This window comes from Podarcis pityusensis (assembly GCF_964106645.2).
Source record: "Podarcis pityusensis genome assembly, chromosome: 2".
Classification (NCBI taxonomy): Eukaryota; Metazoa; Chordata; class Lepidosauria; order Squamata; family Lacertidae; genus Podarcis; species Podarcis pityusensis.
This window is the reverse complement of record NC_138029.1, coordinates 72,863,217-72,882,078: the sequence shown is the minus strand read 5'-3', so window position 1 is coordinate 72,882,078 and position 18,862 is coordinate 72,863,217. Positions and strand designations below refer to the sequence as shown.

The window sequence follows — 18,862 nt, the reverse complement described above, 5'->3', positions numbered from 1 at the left end:
ATCCAGTACTCTCCAATAAAGTTTGTATCTCAGTAGTTGACAAGCCCCAGCATTCTCTATAAAGAATTACACTTTGCAAGTCAGCCTCTCAAAAGTCAGGAGCGAGCAGTCTTAGACAATCAGGTGTGTTTTATTTACTTTTGCAGCGGGAGTCTTTGTAGTTCACCTGTTGTCCCCAAAGACTAAGGCTAAAGACAGAGATTCAAAAATCAGTACCCAGCACCTGACACCTCCAAATAAGCCACCTGCTATGGTGGAACTACTTATCAGAGGGCAAGATCTGACAAAGTGTGTGATGAAGGTGACCTCTGCCATGTACTTATTCAAGTTCTGGACGATATGAATACCAGAGTAACCAGTCCCTGCGGTGGCTGTTTGGAATTGAAGTGCCTTGGATTATGTCGGCTGGCCACACTGCTTATTAGTATGGAAGCGGGTTACAAAAGGAGTAGGCCAGCTTCTGTAGTCATCATTTCAGGTGCTGGATCAGCCAGAGTGCAATATTCATGAAACCGTCTGCCTCGGCCTCCACACCAGAGAGTGAATGGTTATTGCCCGGATAAAGCAGCATTCTAGAAAGAGAGAGACACATATATTAGGTGTAATGCATTTATTTTTCACACCACTCTCTCTTGCCAGACCTTCTGCCCACACACAATTCTCCCCTCCTGACCCAGTCGCATATATTTCTAGCCTCTTGACCACCACCCCTTTGTCCCTATAGAGGCTCCTTTCAGCCAGCTCCTTTGCATTATTTGCCAAGTTTGCCTATTATGCTTACCGGGTTGGGACACCCTTGGCCTTGAGAGCACGGTAATACTCCAAGCCTTGCTTGGGGGGTACACGTCTATCTTCCTCTCCGATCATTAAAAGAACAGGTGTCTGAACCTAAGGAGGAAAAAGGGCAAAGATATCAGGGCAGGTGGAGAAACCAAAGCTCTGAAAACGAAGTAGCGAAATCATGGAGTTCTTGGACCAATGGATATGGAGAGGGAAGGTCTGTGTGTATTGTACCTTGTCAACGTATTGCATAGGTGAACAAAGCAGCATCTCTGCCCCTTGCCTGGGATCTGGGAGGGCAGTCTGGTCATAAGGCAAGCCAGCCTCCGTCAGGCACCTAGGAGTAGCAGTGCAGCAGGTATCAAAACAGGGGGAACGGGAAACAGAGAGCCGGAATAAACGGAAAGTTCTTCTAGCTGACAGGTGCAGAAAGCGGGGTAAACCCTGTACATTGGGACCAGTGCATTTTATGAAAGTGCAGATTATAAATGGGTAAATAAATAAATTAAAACTATGGAATATAGTGATGGTCACCAACTTGGATGGTTTTAAAGGACAAGTCAATTAATTCATGGTATGTGTGTGTTAAGACTATCACTAGCTACTAGCCACGATGGGTGTGTTCACCGTGAGGTGGTACGTCTCTGAATACCAATTGTTGGGAACCACCTTGGGAGAGTGCTCTTGCCCTTGGGTCATGTTTGCAGGCTTCCCAGCAGCTGCTGGTTGGTCCCTGGGAGAATAGGATGCAGGAGTGTGTGGGCCTTCTTGTGTCCTCATTACAGCAGCCACAGGCATGAAGGAGGAACTGCAGCTGCTCAGGCTGCCTTTGGTACGCACCAGTCAGGGATGTCAGTGCTTCCGACCATGGAGGCCACGTTGACCACGGGATTCCTGGCCACGCAAGCCTTGTAGGTGCCAGGGTATTGGCCGATGAGATGGCAGGATAGGAAGCCTCCATGGGAACCACCAAGCACGGCCACTCTCTGTGGATCCGTCAGTTCCTCCTGTAGCACCTGTTCCACACAGAACTGCAAAGAAGGCGGTGGGTGCAAGGGGGGAAAACAGCACTGCAGCATCTTCCCACCAGTGAAAAAATCTACAGCTCCACCCGCCCCCCCCCCCCGCTTGCCCTGGAAAGGGGGATTGCAACCCTCTTACCTGCACATCCTTGACATCCTGACTGCCCACTTTCCCTGGAAGGGAGTCCACACTGTCCTGGCCAAAGCCTAGTGATCCTCGGTAATTCACTTAGGGAAGGGAGAAAAACAGGCTCATTGAGATCTCCAGTTCTTTGCTAGACCTGAGCCTCCTGCTCTTCAAGGAGATGTCACTCTGCTCAACCAGGCTGCAGAATCACTGGGCAGGACGATGCTTCCTCTAATGGAAGGATGATACCATGGCAGGAATCTCCAGTTCTCACTACCTGCTACCTGCTACTGCCACCCACAGCAGCTCCTACACCTGAAAGCACAACCACTGCTTTCCAGAAGGGCGAGAAGCCTTTCTTGTGCCATTCCTCCTCCAGTGTCACACCTCCTAGCACACCTGTTGAGCAACTGCGGCAGACTGGACTAGGCAGGAAAAGGCCAAGAGATTTGGACCATGCTGCAGTCATTTACCACTGTCATGGAAGAGGATCCACTGACAGTCCAGTCTCCTAATTGTGATGCCCTATTCTAAGATAAACTGAGACCCCGGCAGCCCACTGGCTGACTGAGAATGCTCTGGGCCACCACTTACCCAGCAGCACAGCAAACCCCATTCGACAGAGCAATGCTGGGTATAGCATCCAGCTGGTGGTGAACACTGAGTGTGGGCCTCCTGCAAAGGAGAAGATGGGAGTGCCAGTGAGATGAAGGGCGAAGGAATCACCCTGCGCCTTGAATGAGGGGAAGGGAGTAATGAAGACAAAGCACTTACCATGAGGTGACACCACTAATGGAAACTTGGCCTTCTTTGGCTCCTGAGTGGGCCGGAGTAGGATGGCTTCAAAACTGAGGCCAGCTGTGAGGAAAGAACAGTTTGCAGATCTGGTGAAAGTCAGGCACAAAGGCCTAGATTCAACTAACCCAGTACACTCACAGAAGTCAACGCAAGGGCTCCCACTAGAGCAACAGGCCTTTCCCCCTGTGCTTCCCTCCAATCTGCTGTGGAGGGTCAGGAGAACTTCCCAGAACAATACACAGGGGAAGGAGAGGAGGATAATTCCATCTCCCTGCAATGGCAGATCTAGCGTAAGTGAGTGGTGTCAATTTCCTCCCACAATCTGCATATCACAGCCTCAATGCCCCAATTTCTTCCCTGGCTCAAAGCTGGGAATTAAATTCCTTGATCTCTGGCAATGTCTGTCCAATTCTTTTTCTCTGGGCCCTCACCATACTGGGGGTTGTCCTGTTCTGGAGGAGGCTGCAGGGTACGGACATCCCAAGAGATTTCTTGAAGTGGGCTGGCTTCTTCCAGGCACACCCAGTTAACTTCAGCTTCCTTGCCAGCAGGAGGCAGGAAGGCCACCATCTGCAGCAAGAGAACATAGAAAAATCCAGCACCACTGGAACAGATCTCTCTTACTCGGACCGCACCAGGTCACCCAGAACATAAGGAGCAGAGCATGTCCCCTAAATAGCAGCACATGTCAGATATTTGAAAAGAAAAAAAGAGGCAAGCCCAATGGAAATACCGGGGGGGTGGGGGGTCGATGTTGTGTTCTGTCCCTGGGCTCTTAATCATCACACACTGCACTGCCAACAATCCTTGACCCTACAGCCTCTGTGCTGTTTCAGCTTTGGCTGTAAAAATCTGTACTATGGGCAACAATGCCCTCATCAGAATTCCCTCCCTCCCCCCTAAAAAAGAATCAGTTAAGCACATAACTAACAGGATGTTGCATCCCGGCCACAAAGTTTGTGCAATCACAGCCAAACAAATTTTTGACACAAGACGAAAAAATAATTTCCCAAGTTGAGGATAAAGGGGCCTCGACTGATTAATTTGATACAAGCCAGTTCCTAAGTCAAAGTCTACAGGCTTGGTCTATTTCATATTTGGGTAATCCTAAGCAAAACATAAAGTGACAGAGAGCATAGGAAGTATTATTTTAGAATTACTGCAACAAGCAATTCTGAGGAGTGTCAAGCCCAGGTCCCTCTGCCCAACCTTTGGCCACTGGACACTTACAAGCATGGGAGGGCAGTTTGGAGTGGAGAATCTGGCCACCAGCAGATCTCTGTCGACAGTGAGCAGGGCCCAGCTTCCAAGACGGGAACCTAGGTTAGTAAAAGAACAAAGTTTTTCTCTTCCCCCGTATTCTGTGCTCAGGTGGAGTGTGCAACCCTCACCGCTTCGTTTCTGACCTGGTATGTTTGCATTTGAGCACTGAAGGCCTAGGCAAGCTGGCCTGATACGAGCAAAGCTTTGGGGCAGAGAAAAACTGACTTGACATGCGGAAAAATCTATAAAAATGGACGGAATATGCAACAAAATGGGTTGCATCCAGAGAAGTCCTCCTGCTTGTGCAATGGAGGTTCGCCTCACTCTCCTCCCCCCATCGGCTCCAGGGCTTGGGGAAACTCCCAGAATAGATTTGGGAGGGGGTTGTTGTGGGGTAAGGAGATAGGGAAAGGTCTGTTGTGCAAACGTAAGTCATTCTGCGAGTGTTATGGCTTTGTTGGATGCATCCCAGTTTCCAACTGCTGACGGCTGGAACCTGAACTAAAATTAAGAACGCAGCGTTGGCAGGATTTGGAGGGGGTTGGAGGAGGGGGCAGTGCATGTGAAGCAAAGGTCAGTAGAACAATGGGGGTGTTCACATTGGATGATCAGTGGGCATTAAGAAACTAGGATAAAGATATTGGCTTGGGATGCATCTTCCACCCAAATGCTTACAAAGGCAGTATAGCGCGATACTAAAAAGGGTGGAGAAAAAGCAAAAGATAAGCAAGTGAGGACACCAGATACAATTATCTCCAACTGTGCTGGCTGATGACAAAGGTCTGAAGAACTCCCTGAACAACAGACTGCAAGATGGCTTGTCTGTTCTCTTGGAATAGCTTTGCCCCAAACAGATTAAACAGATTAAACAAATTAGGACTCACTTCTGCCAGAAGATCAGAGGATTGCAGTGGCAGGACACAGCATAGACTGCTGTTACTGGAAGGAACTAATTATGGAGGGCCAAGTTATGGAGTTTGCTACTTACCCTTGGTCAGAGAGCACACACTGCCTGACACTGTATCAACTACAATCAGCTCCTAGAGGAAAAGACAGCATAAGAGAGATCTACTCTCAGTTGCATCCAGAAAGTACCTTCTCACACAACAAGCTGTCCTGCAATTCATCAATGGGGAAACACACACACACACACACACACACACACACACACGAGCAAGGTTCTGCAAGATTTGCACAACAATTCCTTCTCCACCACACTATTTGGAAAGAGTCAAATGTTCAGATGGTGCTATAATCCTCTGCTTTGTTATGTGGATCAATGTGAGATCCCCATGATGTTTAAAGATATTAGATGAGCTGATTCAATTTGCCCGTTGCCAAATAAAGCCTTCGATTGGAGGTGCCCTTTGTGCTTAGTTTGCCCAAACTACCCCTGGCTTCAGTCTGAAGCTCAAGATACTCTATGCTTCGTTCTTACCTGCCTGCTACGTTGAATTGTGTCCAGCACCACCCTCTGGCTGTCTGCTGCCCAGCAGTGCTCTGACAGTGCTGTGCTATAGATCCCAGTGAATTCACCTGTAAGAGACAAAGCGCCTTCACTGAAACAACAGCTGCCCTTCCGGTGGAAAACACAGGGATGCCCCTGGGCCAGGAAGCCACATGATAAGCCCCTTTCATGGATGCCAGCCAGAAATAGCCCATGAAATTCTGACACCATGGCAAAAAAACAACAAAACCCCCCCAACTGGCATTCCCCAGAGTGGTAAAAATGATAAAAAATAAATTAAATTCTTGTCAATTTCCTGCCCTTTCAGGGTAACAAAAATGATAATAATCTGCCACCTATAACAAGTGACTTCACCCTGCCTAATGAGAAGGTTAGCCGTGATGCTGTCTCTCTTTGTATATATTCCAAGGCCCCCCAATCCCTCTTTGCAGCCAGTCTCCGTGATAGTCCACAGCCAGGATCTGCCGACTGAGCCTGCTTTTCTAATGGCAAAGTGGATGTGGATTCTGAATTCCTGAAAAAAACTGGCAAAAGATTCTGCAGAAAAATACTTGCTGAAGACACAGAACCTAATTGCTATTGCTGATTCCAAACTTGAGGCAGGCAAAGAAGCTGCTGCTGCTTCTAATAATAATAATAATAATAATAATAAATTTATTATTTATGCTCCACTGGCTGGGTTGCTCCAGCCACCCTGGGCGGCTTCCAACACATATAGAAAGATTCCAAGGGGTGCTTCCAGAGACACCCTAACAGAGAAGGTGCTATGAGCAGCCTGTGGTTGGTTTTCATGTTTTCCCAATGCTCAGGTCTTTTCCCTACTGCCCCAGAATCTCCTCCTTTCGTTCCTCCTTAACACCACCTTGTTTCTTTCAAACCATCCACAGCCCTATAGGCGGATTTCACATTCCACACTCCTGTAGCTAACGCAGTGATAAATGTTGGCCATTCTGAACAAGATACATGACTGTGCATGATATGCAGCGGTCCTAACATTTGGCTTCGCTTGTTGTTGCACATGGAATACTTGGCACACCCACAGGGTTCCATCGGATCCCATCAAACACCCCTGGGAGCTCCAGCACGGTTGTAATACACACCTTGGCTCTGCCGAGGCACAATCTCCACCACGACGGAAGTGAGCTTTGTGTACCAGTCGTACTGGGGGCAAAAGAGATCAAAAGGCATCAGAAAAGGATGTGGCTGTGCACAGCTTCTTGCCCCACAAATACTTTATAGCATCAAGACACGCTTCACGGAGGTGCTGAAGTGGCCTGATGTGATAGTTCTGGGTGGACAATGACAGGCCTTGGTTCTCCTTATGCTCTCACTGAGGAGCTCTGCCTCAATTCCTCTGACCAAGCTCTCCAAGAAGCAACCCTCATAACCCCTGCTAGCAAATATGGATTCCCCACTATGGTTGCCAACAAGGCAGAATTAACTCAGGCTCATCCAGAGCTTTGCCTGATCTCTCACACATCAGTTTGGCAAAGGCCAAAGAGCTCAAGGACTCGTTCACAAAGCTGCCAACAGGACTTTCTGCATGGGGACTGGGCCCACTTCCCTATCTGCAGAAGAGGCCTCCGATTTGCAAAAAAATTGGGCCATATGCAAATACATACAAATTGACATTCTCTTCCACGGGCAGGGAGGAGGACCCAACAATAAATCAAGGGCCACACGCAAGTAATAAGATGTCTGGCAGGCAGAAGGCCAAAAGCTGGAACTTTCCCCATAATTGTGTTTCTGTCCTAGAAAATATGTGACCTGTTGAATTTCTACCTGACACTGCTCTCCCCCAGTGCCAACTCCAAACCAGGCAAAAACCTCAATTTTCATGAGCTGTAACACATTGTGAAGCTGTAATTTGCTTTTCCCTGGTGTGTATGTGACTAATATTTCTCCACGGTGCTCATCAGTCATTCACAACTGTGACTGTACTCCTTCAGCTGCAACACAGAAAGACAGGAGCCGGCTCATTTCTTACAAAGCAGTGGGTTAGACTGATGCCTCCGCATTTTGCTTCGTAACAACCTTCTTTCTGGAAAGGGCTAGATATTTACATTTTTCAAAATGAAAACTCAAGAGTCTGGGTCCCCTGCTACCTCTGGGCCCAGTTCAGAAGTGTTCCTTGTGCCTTCACCTCCGGAGTCTATATAGAGGGCAGGAGCTTATTCGTCTCTCATGCAAAGACTTAAGGCTCAAAAGCAATACTCACCATGCAGAGACGGCTGCACTGTTGGTGAGGCCCAGAAGCCGGGTTCTCCAGGTACACAATGCGACATTGGTCTGGGCTCAGGCGTGGAGACCAAATGGCTTTGTTGTCGTCTGATAAAAGCTCTGCAATGGGAAGGGATACAGTGAATTAAAAGAGGACTGAGAAGTCACTGCATGGCTGATGATGATGATAACGACGATGATAAAACAGGAAAACATGTCTCACCACAACGACCACCTGTCAGGTCCACATAGAAGATAGCTGATCTGGAAGGAAAACCACAAAACAGAAGTGGGGCTTACATGGGAGAGCACCATGTGAGACTGGCTAAGGGGGTGGGGACCTCTATCTTCTCCCTGCAAGCTAGTGTCTCATTCATCACCCAGACAGGAACATAACAGGAATATTATTATTAATTACATTTTTATACCGACCTTCATCTGAGGATCACAGGGTGGTTTACAATATAAAATCACAAAAATATATAACATAGTAACAAACAAAAACAATTCCCCCCCTGTTTAAAAGGACAGGGTGAAGAACCCTGATGAGGCAGCAGGGTGGTTCCCAAACAGAAAATGGGCAAGTTCTAGAATCGAAAAGGGCCCAAGTCCAATCTGGGTGCCTACTTCATCTGCATGAAGCCACACAAGCTCCTCCATAGCCACAAGACCACATCCTCACTGGCTACAGGTGTGTTTTGCAGGCATACAAAGCACCTCCAACCCCAAAGACTCCAGAATGTTCGTAGGCCCACTCCCCCCCCCCAAAAAAATTGGTCCCTCATCTATCTAATATAGTCAATACCACTTGGATTCTTACTTGTCCTGATGGGAAACTTACCTACGATTGGTGCAGTACCTCAACCCTAGGCGGAAGGGCTCGTGCCACCAGCCTGTGAACACCACCCCAGTGTCGCCTGGAGCCCAGAAGGCCTGGGGGAGAAGGGAATGCCATGTCAGGTGTGGAGAGGCAGGCGGGTGACTCTAGCACATCTCCAGCATGCAGGGTTAAGACAGGTTGGAAGACAAGAGCAGACCCAACTAATATATACCATGGAAACCTGGAATTAAATGGATGGGGAACACTCCCTGGCTCTTGTCTTGGAAGATAATTTTGAAATTATCTTTCCAGGAAGACAGCATCTTGGCTGACAAGCACAGAGTCCTTCCCACTATATCCTAGCCATTTTGGCACAGCTATTATAGTATTGGAGTTGGCAAATAACACTTTTGGGGGTGGGGGTAACAGGCAAGACCGAGGATGACTCCACATTGTTTCTGTTCCAGATACCAAACATGTGGAAATCTTCTGTAAGTTGCTTTTAGAGACCCTCCTTGGAGCTAGAAGGAAGATTGCAAGTATTTAAAATAAATAAAAATACCCTTATCTAACTGGGTGCCAACCTTCTCCCTCAGTTTATCCTATACTGACCTGCCCAGGGGAGATGTGCTCTGGAACGCTCTCCAGGACCGAAACATTGTTGCTCTCAATGTCCAATACACACAGCACAGGAGTGCTTTTAGCCACCAGGGTCTCCCCCCAGTCTTCGTAGAACACAAACTGCTCTCCCTAGGAAAAGCAAAGAGAGATCCTGATGCAGAGGCAGCTCGAGTGACAGCAAAGGGAGTCTCACCTGCCTGGGAGATTGCCAGGGCCCGCATCACTGGTTTTCAACTTGGCGTCAGTCAAGTGCTTCGCACTTCCTGAAGAGTGAGAAGCCCACACACACATTTGCTTACAAACTCCGCAGTTCCACTGCAGGGACATCACCTTTGGAGGCAACTGCTCCCTCAGAGCCAACTGTTCAAGATGCAAGCATTAGCTTTACTGCATTTCAGGTATAAGTGTAATTGGTAGTGCATCGCCTTATGAACAGAGCTGCTTTGAATATGGAAAAAAAATGGCATATGGTGATGATGAAGAGAAACTGAAATAATGGCTCGCAGGACACAAGGCAAAGCAGAAGTTCATTCTACCTTAATGGCTTTATCTCGTCGCTCTGTCTTGGCCAGCTCCTCTTCACTGCTCAGCTCAGGGGCTTTTGGCTTAAAGAACGACTCAGCCTTGGGGCGCTTCTTCTCCGCCACGTAGAGAAGGTGCGTCTCGGAGTGTGACCAGGCCAAGCAGCCAAATTGGTCTGGGGCAGGGAACAAGATGACAATAGATTTCACTGACTGACCTCAATCAAAATTTCAACGACCAGAAGCATTCCTAGGTTTCCCAAGTCCCCTTTTCAAACAGGACAAAAATGACTTCCCTTATCAGTGCATATCAGGGATATCGGAGAACACCCTACCACCACCAGCCCTCCCGAGCTGCAAGGAAAGGATGAATGTTGGGGCCTAGCTATCCTCTTCTCTTGTCTCCTACAAATGGAAACAGAGCTGCAAGGAAATCTCACCGTCCTCGTACACTTGGCCATGCTTCTCCAGGGCTGTCAACTCGATGCTCTTCACCTTGCGGTTCTTTTCCCACACCTGTGGGAGCAGACACATGGCAGATTTAGTCTCTGAACCCCTTTGCTTATGTACCCAATGTCTTCTCAGAGACCGGACCTATTCTGAGCCGCATGAAAGAGCCACAAACTGACCCCTTTCCTTTCAAACAAAAAGAAGCAAAAGCCACTCAAGTCAGAGTGCCATACAACTGCCTCCCGGGTTGGAAGCGTGACAGATAGTTTGAGAATCACTGAGCAAACAGGCCAAATATGAAGCCATGTTGCTCTGGGAATGAAGGGGCAGAGCATCTCTGGAAGGTCTGCCTTACACAGCAGAAACATATTAGAGAGCCAGGGTATAAGTCTCTTCTCTCAGCTTTCTTCAAGCCAGCTATATATACCTCTAGGAACTGTTTCTCTTCGCCTTTGGTGTTGCTAGTCTTTCGTAGAACGGCTTTCTGTGCTCCACTGGGAGAGTCCCGACTGAGCAGCCTAAGAAGGAAAACAGCATGGTTAGCCTAGGAAAGATGGCTTTGGTCAGGCACAGGCCAGGACGAAGAAGGTACCAGAAAGGAAGGCAGCTCAGACTGTGCCCATCCTTCTAGGACAAGCAGGGGACATGTGGCCCTCCAGGTGTTGTTGGGCTCCCCACTCCCCATCAGTTCAGATCACTGGCCATGGCGGCTAGGCCTGAGGGGAGCAGCCCAAGAGGCTTTGGAAGCACACTAAGCTAGGATATTGAAAGGGATGGATGGGTGGTGTGGATCATCTCCATTGTCATTTGGTAATAAAGTAAATGTATGGCAATACATATAATGTATTGAAAGAACTACCTCGCCTCACATGTTTCCCCAGGGCAGGATGACACAAGAGAGAGCCTTTTTAAGTGTGGTGCCACAGCTGTGGAACACCCCTGCCAACCAAGGCCTGCTTATCTTTAGTAAGCAGCAAAAACTGGGATTTTCCAGAAGTTCCTGTTCAGTAAGTATATGCTGCTGGGCAGGTTTGCAGTTTTGTCTTTCCCTGTGGCTTCTGACAGTGCTAGATATTGCAGATTAGGGCACTTAACCATTGTTTTAGTGTTCTGATTTTCAGTCAGCTGCCTTAGAGGCCCCTTCGGTCCAAAATTATGGACTCTCAAATAATTTTGAAAATAAAGCAGTCTGATCTCATTAAAGGATTCGGATTGTTTTGGTGCAGAACATGTATCCCTGGCACTGGGGGTTCAAGGCTGTGCTGATCCTTGGGAGACCCCCTTCAGCACAAGGCTTCGGGTAGTGATCTGCTGTTTCTGCAGAAAGCGTGGTGAAACACAACAAACAAGAGACTTACTCTCCCTTGATTTCCGTGCAATTGCCAGAGGGGCTTGAGTACACAATGGAGTGGCTGTCATGAAAGATGAGGTACTGATGGCAGAATTTTATATTTTCAGCTCTTTCCAAGTCTCGCTGAGACCACTCTGTAAAGGGAGGGAGAGAACTCAAGTTTCTGTCCAGCCTACCACAGAAAGAACCAATCTTCCTCTACCACAAAAAAATCCCAACATCACTGTCCCATCCTCCTCTTCCCCCAACTATTTCAGGCAAGACCAGGAGCAGACAAGAAGAGTCTCCCCACACAAGAGACTTGCCTGTCAACCTACCTTAATATATTTCCAACACCAGTCAAATAACTTTATTTCCCCATGTCTAAAGTTATGATTTCATCCTAGTTTGACTTCCGCAGATTTTATTCCATTGCCCCCCCCCCATTTTACATTGATTTGTTGCTGCAAAAAATATTTTATTTACTTTCCTACATTTATATCCCACCCTTCTTCTGTCATGGCTCACAACGTGGTTGGCAGGTGGTCTCCCATCCAGACACTGACCATACTCAGGCCTGCTTAGCTTCAGCAAAGCGGTGACCTCATGTGCATTCAGACCATACCCAGGGACCTGTTTTAATGTGATTTGTGACTATGTAATGATGTGGATTGTAGTTTGTTTTACTGTTAATTTTGGTCTCTCTGTGTGTGTGTTTTAAATCCCATTAAGCTGCCCAGAGAACTTGAGTTATAGGGTCGCCTATACATTGAATGTATGTATAAAGGCCCATCATGCCCATTCCTGGTTCAGAGTCAAGAATGCCAACAGCTCTATCTTTGGGCTTTATTTCTTATGATCATCAGAGAAAGATGAAAGTTGGTTTGATACTGAAGCACAGGAACCAGCCAGTCAAAGCCACAGAAACCCTGGTGCTAAAAGCTAGTCTCCTGGTTTATTTTGTCAGGAGTGATGGTTCAAGGCAAGGCAAAGAAAAATGTACTCACTGCTTCTCATGAGGCATCCCAAAGTGAATCGCAATATAAACATGGGTCTCAACTAATGTTGGCAACTACGAGGGAGAGGGTTTACCTGTGTAAACGTTGCAGTATTTCCCACCATACTGAGTTGTTACCTCTGGCCCAATAGAGGCACTGGAAAGAGATGGGAACTGGCTAAGCTCACGATACAAAGCAGCTATCTCCTCTGCGTCATTCAACAACTGCACAATAAAAAGAAAGCAGCAGCATAATTAGTTGGGACCAACTCCAGGTAAAAGCAACACAAACATGCTTGCAATTAGCCCTTTGCTCATGGCTAGTAACAACTGCTTCCGGGTGAGAAGCTGGAACAGAGAGCAGGAAGCATGTAAGGTGGGGACACTTTGGTGAGTTGAAGGAGAGAGCACACAGCTAGCTGGAGACATAGCAGTCCTGGCTTTGCGCCTTCTGCAGGTTAGAGGAAGGTTGGCTGTAGCAGCTGCTCCTAACTTCTTTTCTTACCTAAGCAGATGTACTGATGTGCATACAGGAAAAATCACATCACTGCTGCAGATAGGAAAGAGAAGCTCATCACCTGCTTCTGAGCAAATTAAGCTGCCACACTGATATAGGGTGTATGTTTCTCCCTGTCTCCTGCTCAGTTTTCCTTTTTCATTCCCACCACAACCAATACACAATCTATGTTACTTATAAGTCCTTTCTCCTGGAACATTTTGGGTCCTTAGTTCATCTTTAAGGTGACACACAAGACTTGTTTTGTCCCAAGTTTGCAATCCAAAACAGACAAGAGCTGGATGTTTCTTGTCTACTTGTTTTTGAAACAGACAGAACCAGGAAGTCTGTTCTGTACCAAGTTGCAGGTGCTGCAGCAAAGGTGCTCTTTCAACTACCAATACATTCATCAGCCCAGCAGCCCAAGTTAATGTGTGACACTCTAGGCCCGCAGCAATTGAAACATGGTTTGTAGAAGGACAAAGTTTCAATAGCTACATTTGGCACACTATTTACTTTGGAAAGGCAGGGCAGGCAATCACATGGTAATTAAAGGCCAGTTATCACTCCTTCTATCTGAAAAGTTCACAACCATGTGAGGATCCCGAATCAGCAACTTCCATGCAAAAGAGAGACATCAATTGTTATTGAAGCTAAATAGGAGGGTAAAAACATTCCCTGCCTCCCTTGCTCATTAACATTTCATCTGTGCCATCAGGGAATAACCTTGGGCCACTGGCAACTACAGAATTTTGTTTGGAAAGGTGTCCAGGAAGAACTCTTCCTATATCCTTCCTGCTCCCCCAGCTCCCCCTTCCCCTTTGTGTTTTTTTCTAAACCAAGGATAGGGAACCTGTGGCCCTCCAGATGTTGTTAGACTCCACCTCAGCTAACATGACCAATGGTCAGAGATTATAGGAATTGAGAGTCCAAAATCATTTAGGCTGCAAAATCCAAACCCTGAGCAGACAGAAGTGCTGTTTATCAGATTGCCATGGCTGCCATGGGTGCAGTCAGGATTTTTGTTAGGGGGGCAGGACTTTTGTTAGGGAGGGCAGAACCTGTTAGCTATGTATTTTGCTGGTTTTTATTGATTAGCTACACCCATGCTGTTTCGGCTGGCCAGGGTGGAAGGTGTGGGGATGCCTGGAGCTGGTGCAGTTGGATGGAGACTGGGTCCGGTACCATCAGCAGTGAGGCTGACTTGCAATGCAATGGATCTCAGGCTGGTTCAGCCCTTCCCTGCCTTCACGTCACCTGATTTTGGGGCTTTGTGTGGGCCGCTGCTGACAGGGATCCTGCCAGTGGCACTTCCATACACTTGGAGGTTCAGCAGGCAGAACAGGGGGGTCCATACTGGCAGACTGATGTGGATGCCACTGTGCAGGTGGAGGCCAGCAGAGCTGAGCAGAGGGACACCTCCACCCAATCTACCCGCCACACTGTGTCTAAGAGCCACAGGTCAGCCACTCCTACCCTAAAGCAACAGGACTCCTTTAGTGCAAGAGTTCAAAGTCCAGTTCTCTCTGCTACAACAGCTACTTCATACACTTAGTCCTCCCTTCTCCGAAGCAAGTGAGGAACCTTACCCTAATAATCCACTTGATATATGGGAACAACAGTGTGGTGACAAAGAATAAAGATAACCACCCCCCTCTCCGCCGCCACCTTAAGACTTTCCCCCTGTAGCAACCTAAATTCGTGCCACATCCAGTCACCCATGCGCTCAGGGTTCTTAAATCATGCCAGGTCAACACGCTAAAAAACAAATATTTTAGAGCTGTGACGGTTCCCACCTTGTGTGCACGTGATTTTTTTTTTTAGGGGGGGAAGAGTAGAGGGATGCTGAAGTACTACGAAAGGAAGCAATTTTTTTCCTCTTTTGCCTGGAGATATAAAGAAGAGTTGCCACATTCTCCCCACCCACCCCCAATTACATCTCCATATTGGCCGGGTGTGCCTGTGGAGAAGAGTTGTTTCACATGCTGCAGTTGTGCTCATCTCGCAGCTCTTAAAAGCGGGGGCCGGGGGAGAGAAAGGAGCCAGCAGCCTTGGAGCGCGGCCCGTATCCCGCCCCCAGGAACAATCCTATGCGGACAGCTAGCGTGGCAGCAGCAGAAGGGAGCCCATTCACACGTTCGTGCCCCTCCGAAGGGGATGCTGGGAGCCCCAACACACAAACACACCCGCCCGCGGAGCATTGTGGGAAGGTCTGCTCAACGAGCAGCAGGAGCTGCTTCAAGCGGGCGCAGCCCACCCCCCGCATCCTTTGGGGGGGCGGACCCGGGGAACCCCCTCCCCCCCCCCGCGTTTCCTACCGGTGGTTCCATCTCCTTTGCCGCTGCGCCCAGTCCCGGAGGTTCGAAGTTCGGTCACCTTCCGCTCGGTACCTCCAGGGTGGGTGGGGCTGTTCCTTTTCGGTCCCGCCTACTTCCATTGGCTATGGACCTGCCCGTCAAAATCAGCGCGCGCTGCTCAGTGGGAAGCCTGGTCATTCCTTTTATCTGGAGACAGGACTTCCTGTGTTGCAAGGCAAAGCCTCGGCTTGGCGTGGACGTCTCTGACCACCCGGCCCGTTGGTGCTCTTTTCTTTCTAAACCGACCCTTTCCCCCATTCTAATGTGAATTTGCAACCAGTTAAAAATGTGTTGCAGGCGAAGATCCTCGTGGCGGGGCTTCAAGGACAGTGGCTTAAAATAGGCCACCCCACAACGTTAGCCCGCTACTTCTCCTTATTCTCCTCTCATCCTAAATTGTTTCTTTACTTTCCTAAATAAATGTCGTGCTTGTGTTTATTATGAATTTGACTCATATTTTCTGTGTAGGTGGCAGCGGCGGGGAGAGGCAGCAAATTTAAAACGTTTCTGCAATCATCTGGCTGCCACTAACTTGGAACGAAAAGCCTACATTTTTATGAGGGTTGTTCAACCACCTACTACTTCCAATCTGAATTTTATCTTTGCAAAAGTCAAATGAAGTTCAGCGATTCTGCTGCTACTAGCTTGAATTGTGAATGTACTTTTTTTAAAAAAACACCAGACCTAATGGAAATGAAAACAGGTTTGTTTTTAAAAGTAGTGACATAGGTTTGGTGTGGTTGATACCTCCAGTTCAGTCACAGTGACATTCAGGCATGTTTGAGTAAAGTCCAGCCGAGTAAAAACCCACATGCCGTTCAGTGTGGGGCTCACACTAGGCATTCAGGAATAATAGAAAGGGACACCAAATCTCATGCCAGTACAACTGTTTTTGGATCTTATTTACAATTTTAGCAGCTCCACAGGCAGGGTGGCAAGCCAATTATCAAAGCCTCTTCCAATTTGTGTCCATTGCATGTGAAAGTCACTTGTAATTCCTTCACCCTTAGGTTGTGTTTTAGCAATTATGGAGCTGCAGTTTGTCTTGCTACCACTGTTTTCTGCACTGTGTGCTGGTATGAATCCCTGGGCTGCTTCAGCATTTCCAATTGTTTCTGTAAGAGAGTTTTTAAAAACAACAACACCACAGCTTGGATGCTCCTTTACCATCACTGATGTTGCTCAATGAAAGTTGTGCATCAGCTGTATCTGTTCTTGTGATGCTTAGCAGATGGTGAAGCATTGCTTAGCTCTGCTGTTTTCATAAAGGGACATGGCCACTGGGAAGAGGGCAAGGTCACTGGGTTCTCCAGTGCCCTACCAAGGACTGAGCATCTGGATCCTGTTCTTAGTGATTCTGCTAGACAGCAGTCAAGGGGGAGAGGGAAGGCCCTAGCTGCTCTGTGGTCCACTGTGTTATTTGTGGTGCTATGATAAGCTGATTTTACCACATGAAGTGGAAGGTGACAGAAGGGGTGTCCTTTGAGGAAAAAGCAGGCTGCTGGCAGTCAGCGGAGGGAAGGAGGGGTTATAGAAAATGGAATAGGTCCAAAAGTTTGTAGAGTGAGACCATTGGTTTTTGTGTGTATGGCACTTGAACTATGGATACTCCTGCATCCCATAATTCCTCACAGCCCGTCCCCCCCCCTTTAAGTATTTATAATTCAACCGTGGAAGATTGTTCATGAGCAGTTCCTCTCATCTTGCCTTTGCAACAGATCTAGCTATCCATCTAACCCGCTTGGGGGCCCGGCACCTGCAGCTTTGGAAAGGAAGAGTGATTTGCTTGGTTTTGGCTGTCACTTCATGCACTGTACTTTCATCTTAGAAGGGCACACACGTCGCTTTCATGACTCCATGGAATCAATGCAGACACCTCTCTTGGCAAACAAGGGGTGCCTCGCACAAGCTCTTGCCAACTCTGGCTGCGTGGGACTAAATGTTCCTGCGCCAGTACTTGAACGGGGAATAGCACATGCCATGTGACTCCCACAGGAAAGCTGTGCAGCTCCTGGGTCTGCAGGCAGCCGCTTGAAAATGTGAATGGATGGGGTTCCTAGCAGGAGGCAGTGTCTGCCGGAGGCAGGCACCAACCCTTTCCCAGCTTGTTAATAATGGCTTAAGGTCTATGGGAGCAGCTTCCCTGCTAATCCAGTCAGCCAATATCTCAGGGTCAGGAGAAAACCTCGCCCTGCAAAGCCGAGTGGGAAGCTGCCCCCACGGCAGGGTGACTGGAGTGGAATGACAAATCACACCTTCCAGATTGGCGCTTCCTGTGTGCTGCTAATCAGCTGAACTGCAACAGGAAGCACTCGGTGGCAGATGGCTCTGCAGGCACTGAGTGGGAGCTGCATCCATATGCAGTGGGTGGGCTGAGAGAGACCCAGGTATGATGGGAGAGGGATAAACAGTTAAAAGAAGAAGAGGGGGCAGGGTAATTGGCTTTCTGAGAGAAGCAATGTCTTTGACAGGCCTTGATGCTTTAAGCCCTTGCAGCCTCAGGGTTGGAGACAGCAGCAGGTGGGCATCCTCTTCCATGCTATTCCTGACATGTAATGTGCTTGTTTAAAGCCTTGGATGTGATATGAACTATGTCTGTACCTGAAGTCGATTTGAGCACTCTCTGTGTGTGCGCGCTGAAAAAGCAGCAGAAGCAATTCTGAGAAGTCAAAGACGCCATTCTTTTTTAAAACACAACCCCGCCTAAAATCATACAAAGACATAGAAATGTGGAGAAATTGGGTCCTTTGGCTGTGGTTTTTTTAAATTAAAAAAACCAACACAGGGATTATTTTGGGAAAGTCCTGGACAGCCTTAAACCCACAGTAATTCTGTCCCTGGTTAAAGGAGAGAGAGAGAGAATCAATATTGGGTCCAGGCTCCCCACCCTAGCAAGAACTAAAGTGGTGCCTTCTGAAAATTGTTTAACTTTGAGCTCCCAACACTGCCAGCCAGCATGGCCAGTGGTTAGAGATGGGATCTTGACCTTGAGGTAGAAATAAACCATTTCTACCTGTTGAGCTCATGAAACCTTTCTGCAGGCATCCACATTGTTCATCAAATAGTTCATATTGTTTGAGTGACTTTATGATGCCCCTTGCCACCATTTGTATCCTTTAGAGTGGTCTTACTCACTGCTGGTTTGTAGGGCATAGCTCTATCTGCTCATGGCATTTCCCCTGTAGGATAGCCGTGTTGTTGAACGACGATTCCCCTCATCCCTGACTGCGACTCCTCTAGCTTTTCTGGTTCATAGCCTTATGATACATCTGGCTACATTTTGGGATACCCTTTTTAATGCTACCCAAACCTAGCAAATATGCTTTTGTGACCTCACGGCTAGACTACTGTAACATGTTCTATCTGGGTCTGCTATTGATGACTACCCAGATGACATCTGCAGGGGCTAGACCAGGTACCTTTCTGGTGGAGCACAGATCTCAGCTACCTGTCCTAAAGGATTTGTCTGAAAGACCTGGAACTCTGTCTATTGAATGCGGCAGGGTGATGTGATTAATGGATTAGTAGCAAATCTAGGCACAGCAAGTCTGGATTTACGGGAAGGCCTGTCACTCCATGGAAGTGCAGAAAT

At 47.9% G+C, this 18,862-nt stretch overlaps 1 protein-coding gene across 1 annotated transcript; it reads right to left on the bottom strand.

The window, feature by feature from the left end:
- Positions 1–109: 109 nt before the first annotated feature.
- APEH (acylaminoacyl-peptide hydrolase) lies at positions 110–15,381 on the bottom strand. Its single transcript, XM_080996441.1, has 22 exons — positions 15,232–15,381; positions 12,513–12,642; positions 11,449–11,575; positions 10,518–10,608; positions 10,081–10,156; positions 9,656–9,816; positions 9,111–9,248; positions 8,520–8,611; positions 7,902–7,942; positions 7,677–7,798; positions 6,559–6,619; positions 5,429–5,526; positions 4,979–5,030; positions 3,958–4,046; positions 3,159–3,297; positions 2,704–2,787; positions 2,524–2,604; positions 1,942–2,030; positions 1,621–1,811; positions 1,015–1,117; positions 782–888; positions 110–572 (listed from the first exon to the last, which is right to left on the bottom strand). The coding sequence occupies exons 1-22, from the start codon at positions 15,241–15,243 to the stop codon at positions 470–472; spliced, it is 2,187 nt and encodes a 728-aa protein (XP_080852567.1). The 5' UTR covers positions 15,244–15,381; the 3' UTR covers positions 110–469.
- Between the last annotated feature and the right edge of the window lie 3,481 nt (positions 15,382–18,862).

What these genes read in the sequence shown, in the direction of transcription:
- APEH (XM_080996441.1), bottom strand. An exon ending in ATACTGCAACGTTTACACAG is followed by an intron (nt 11,576 to 12,512) that starts GTAAACCCTCTC and finishes CTCCCTTTACAG; the next exon opens with AGTGGTCTCAGCGAGACTTG. An exon ending in ACAGGACAACCCCCAGTATG is followed by an intron (nt 2,788 to 3,158) that starts GTGAGGGCCCAG and finishes CTTTCCTCACAG; the next exon opens with CTGGCCTCAGTTTTGAAGCC.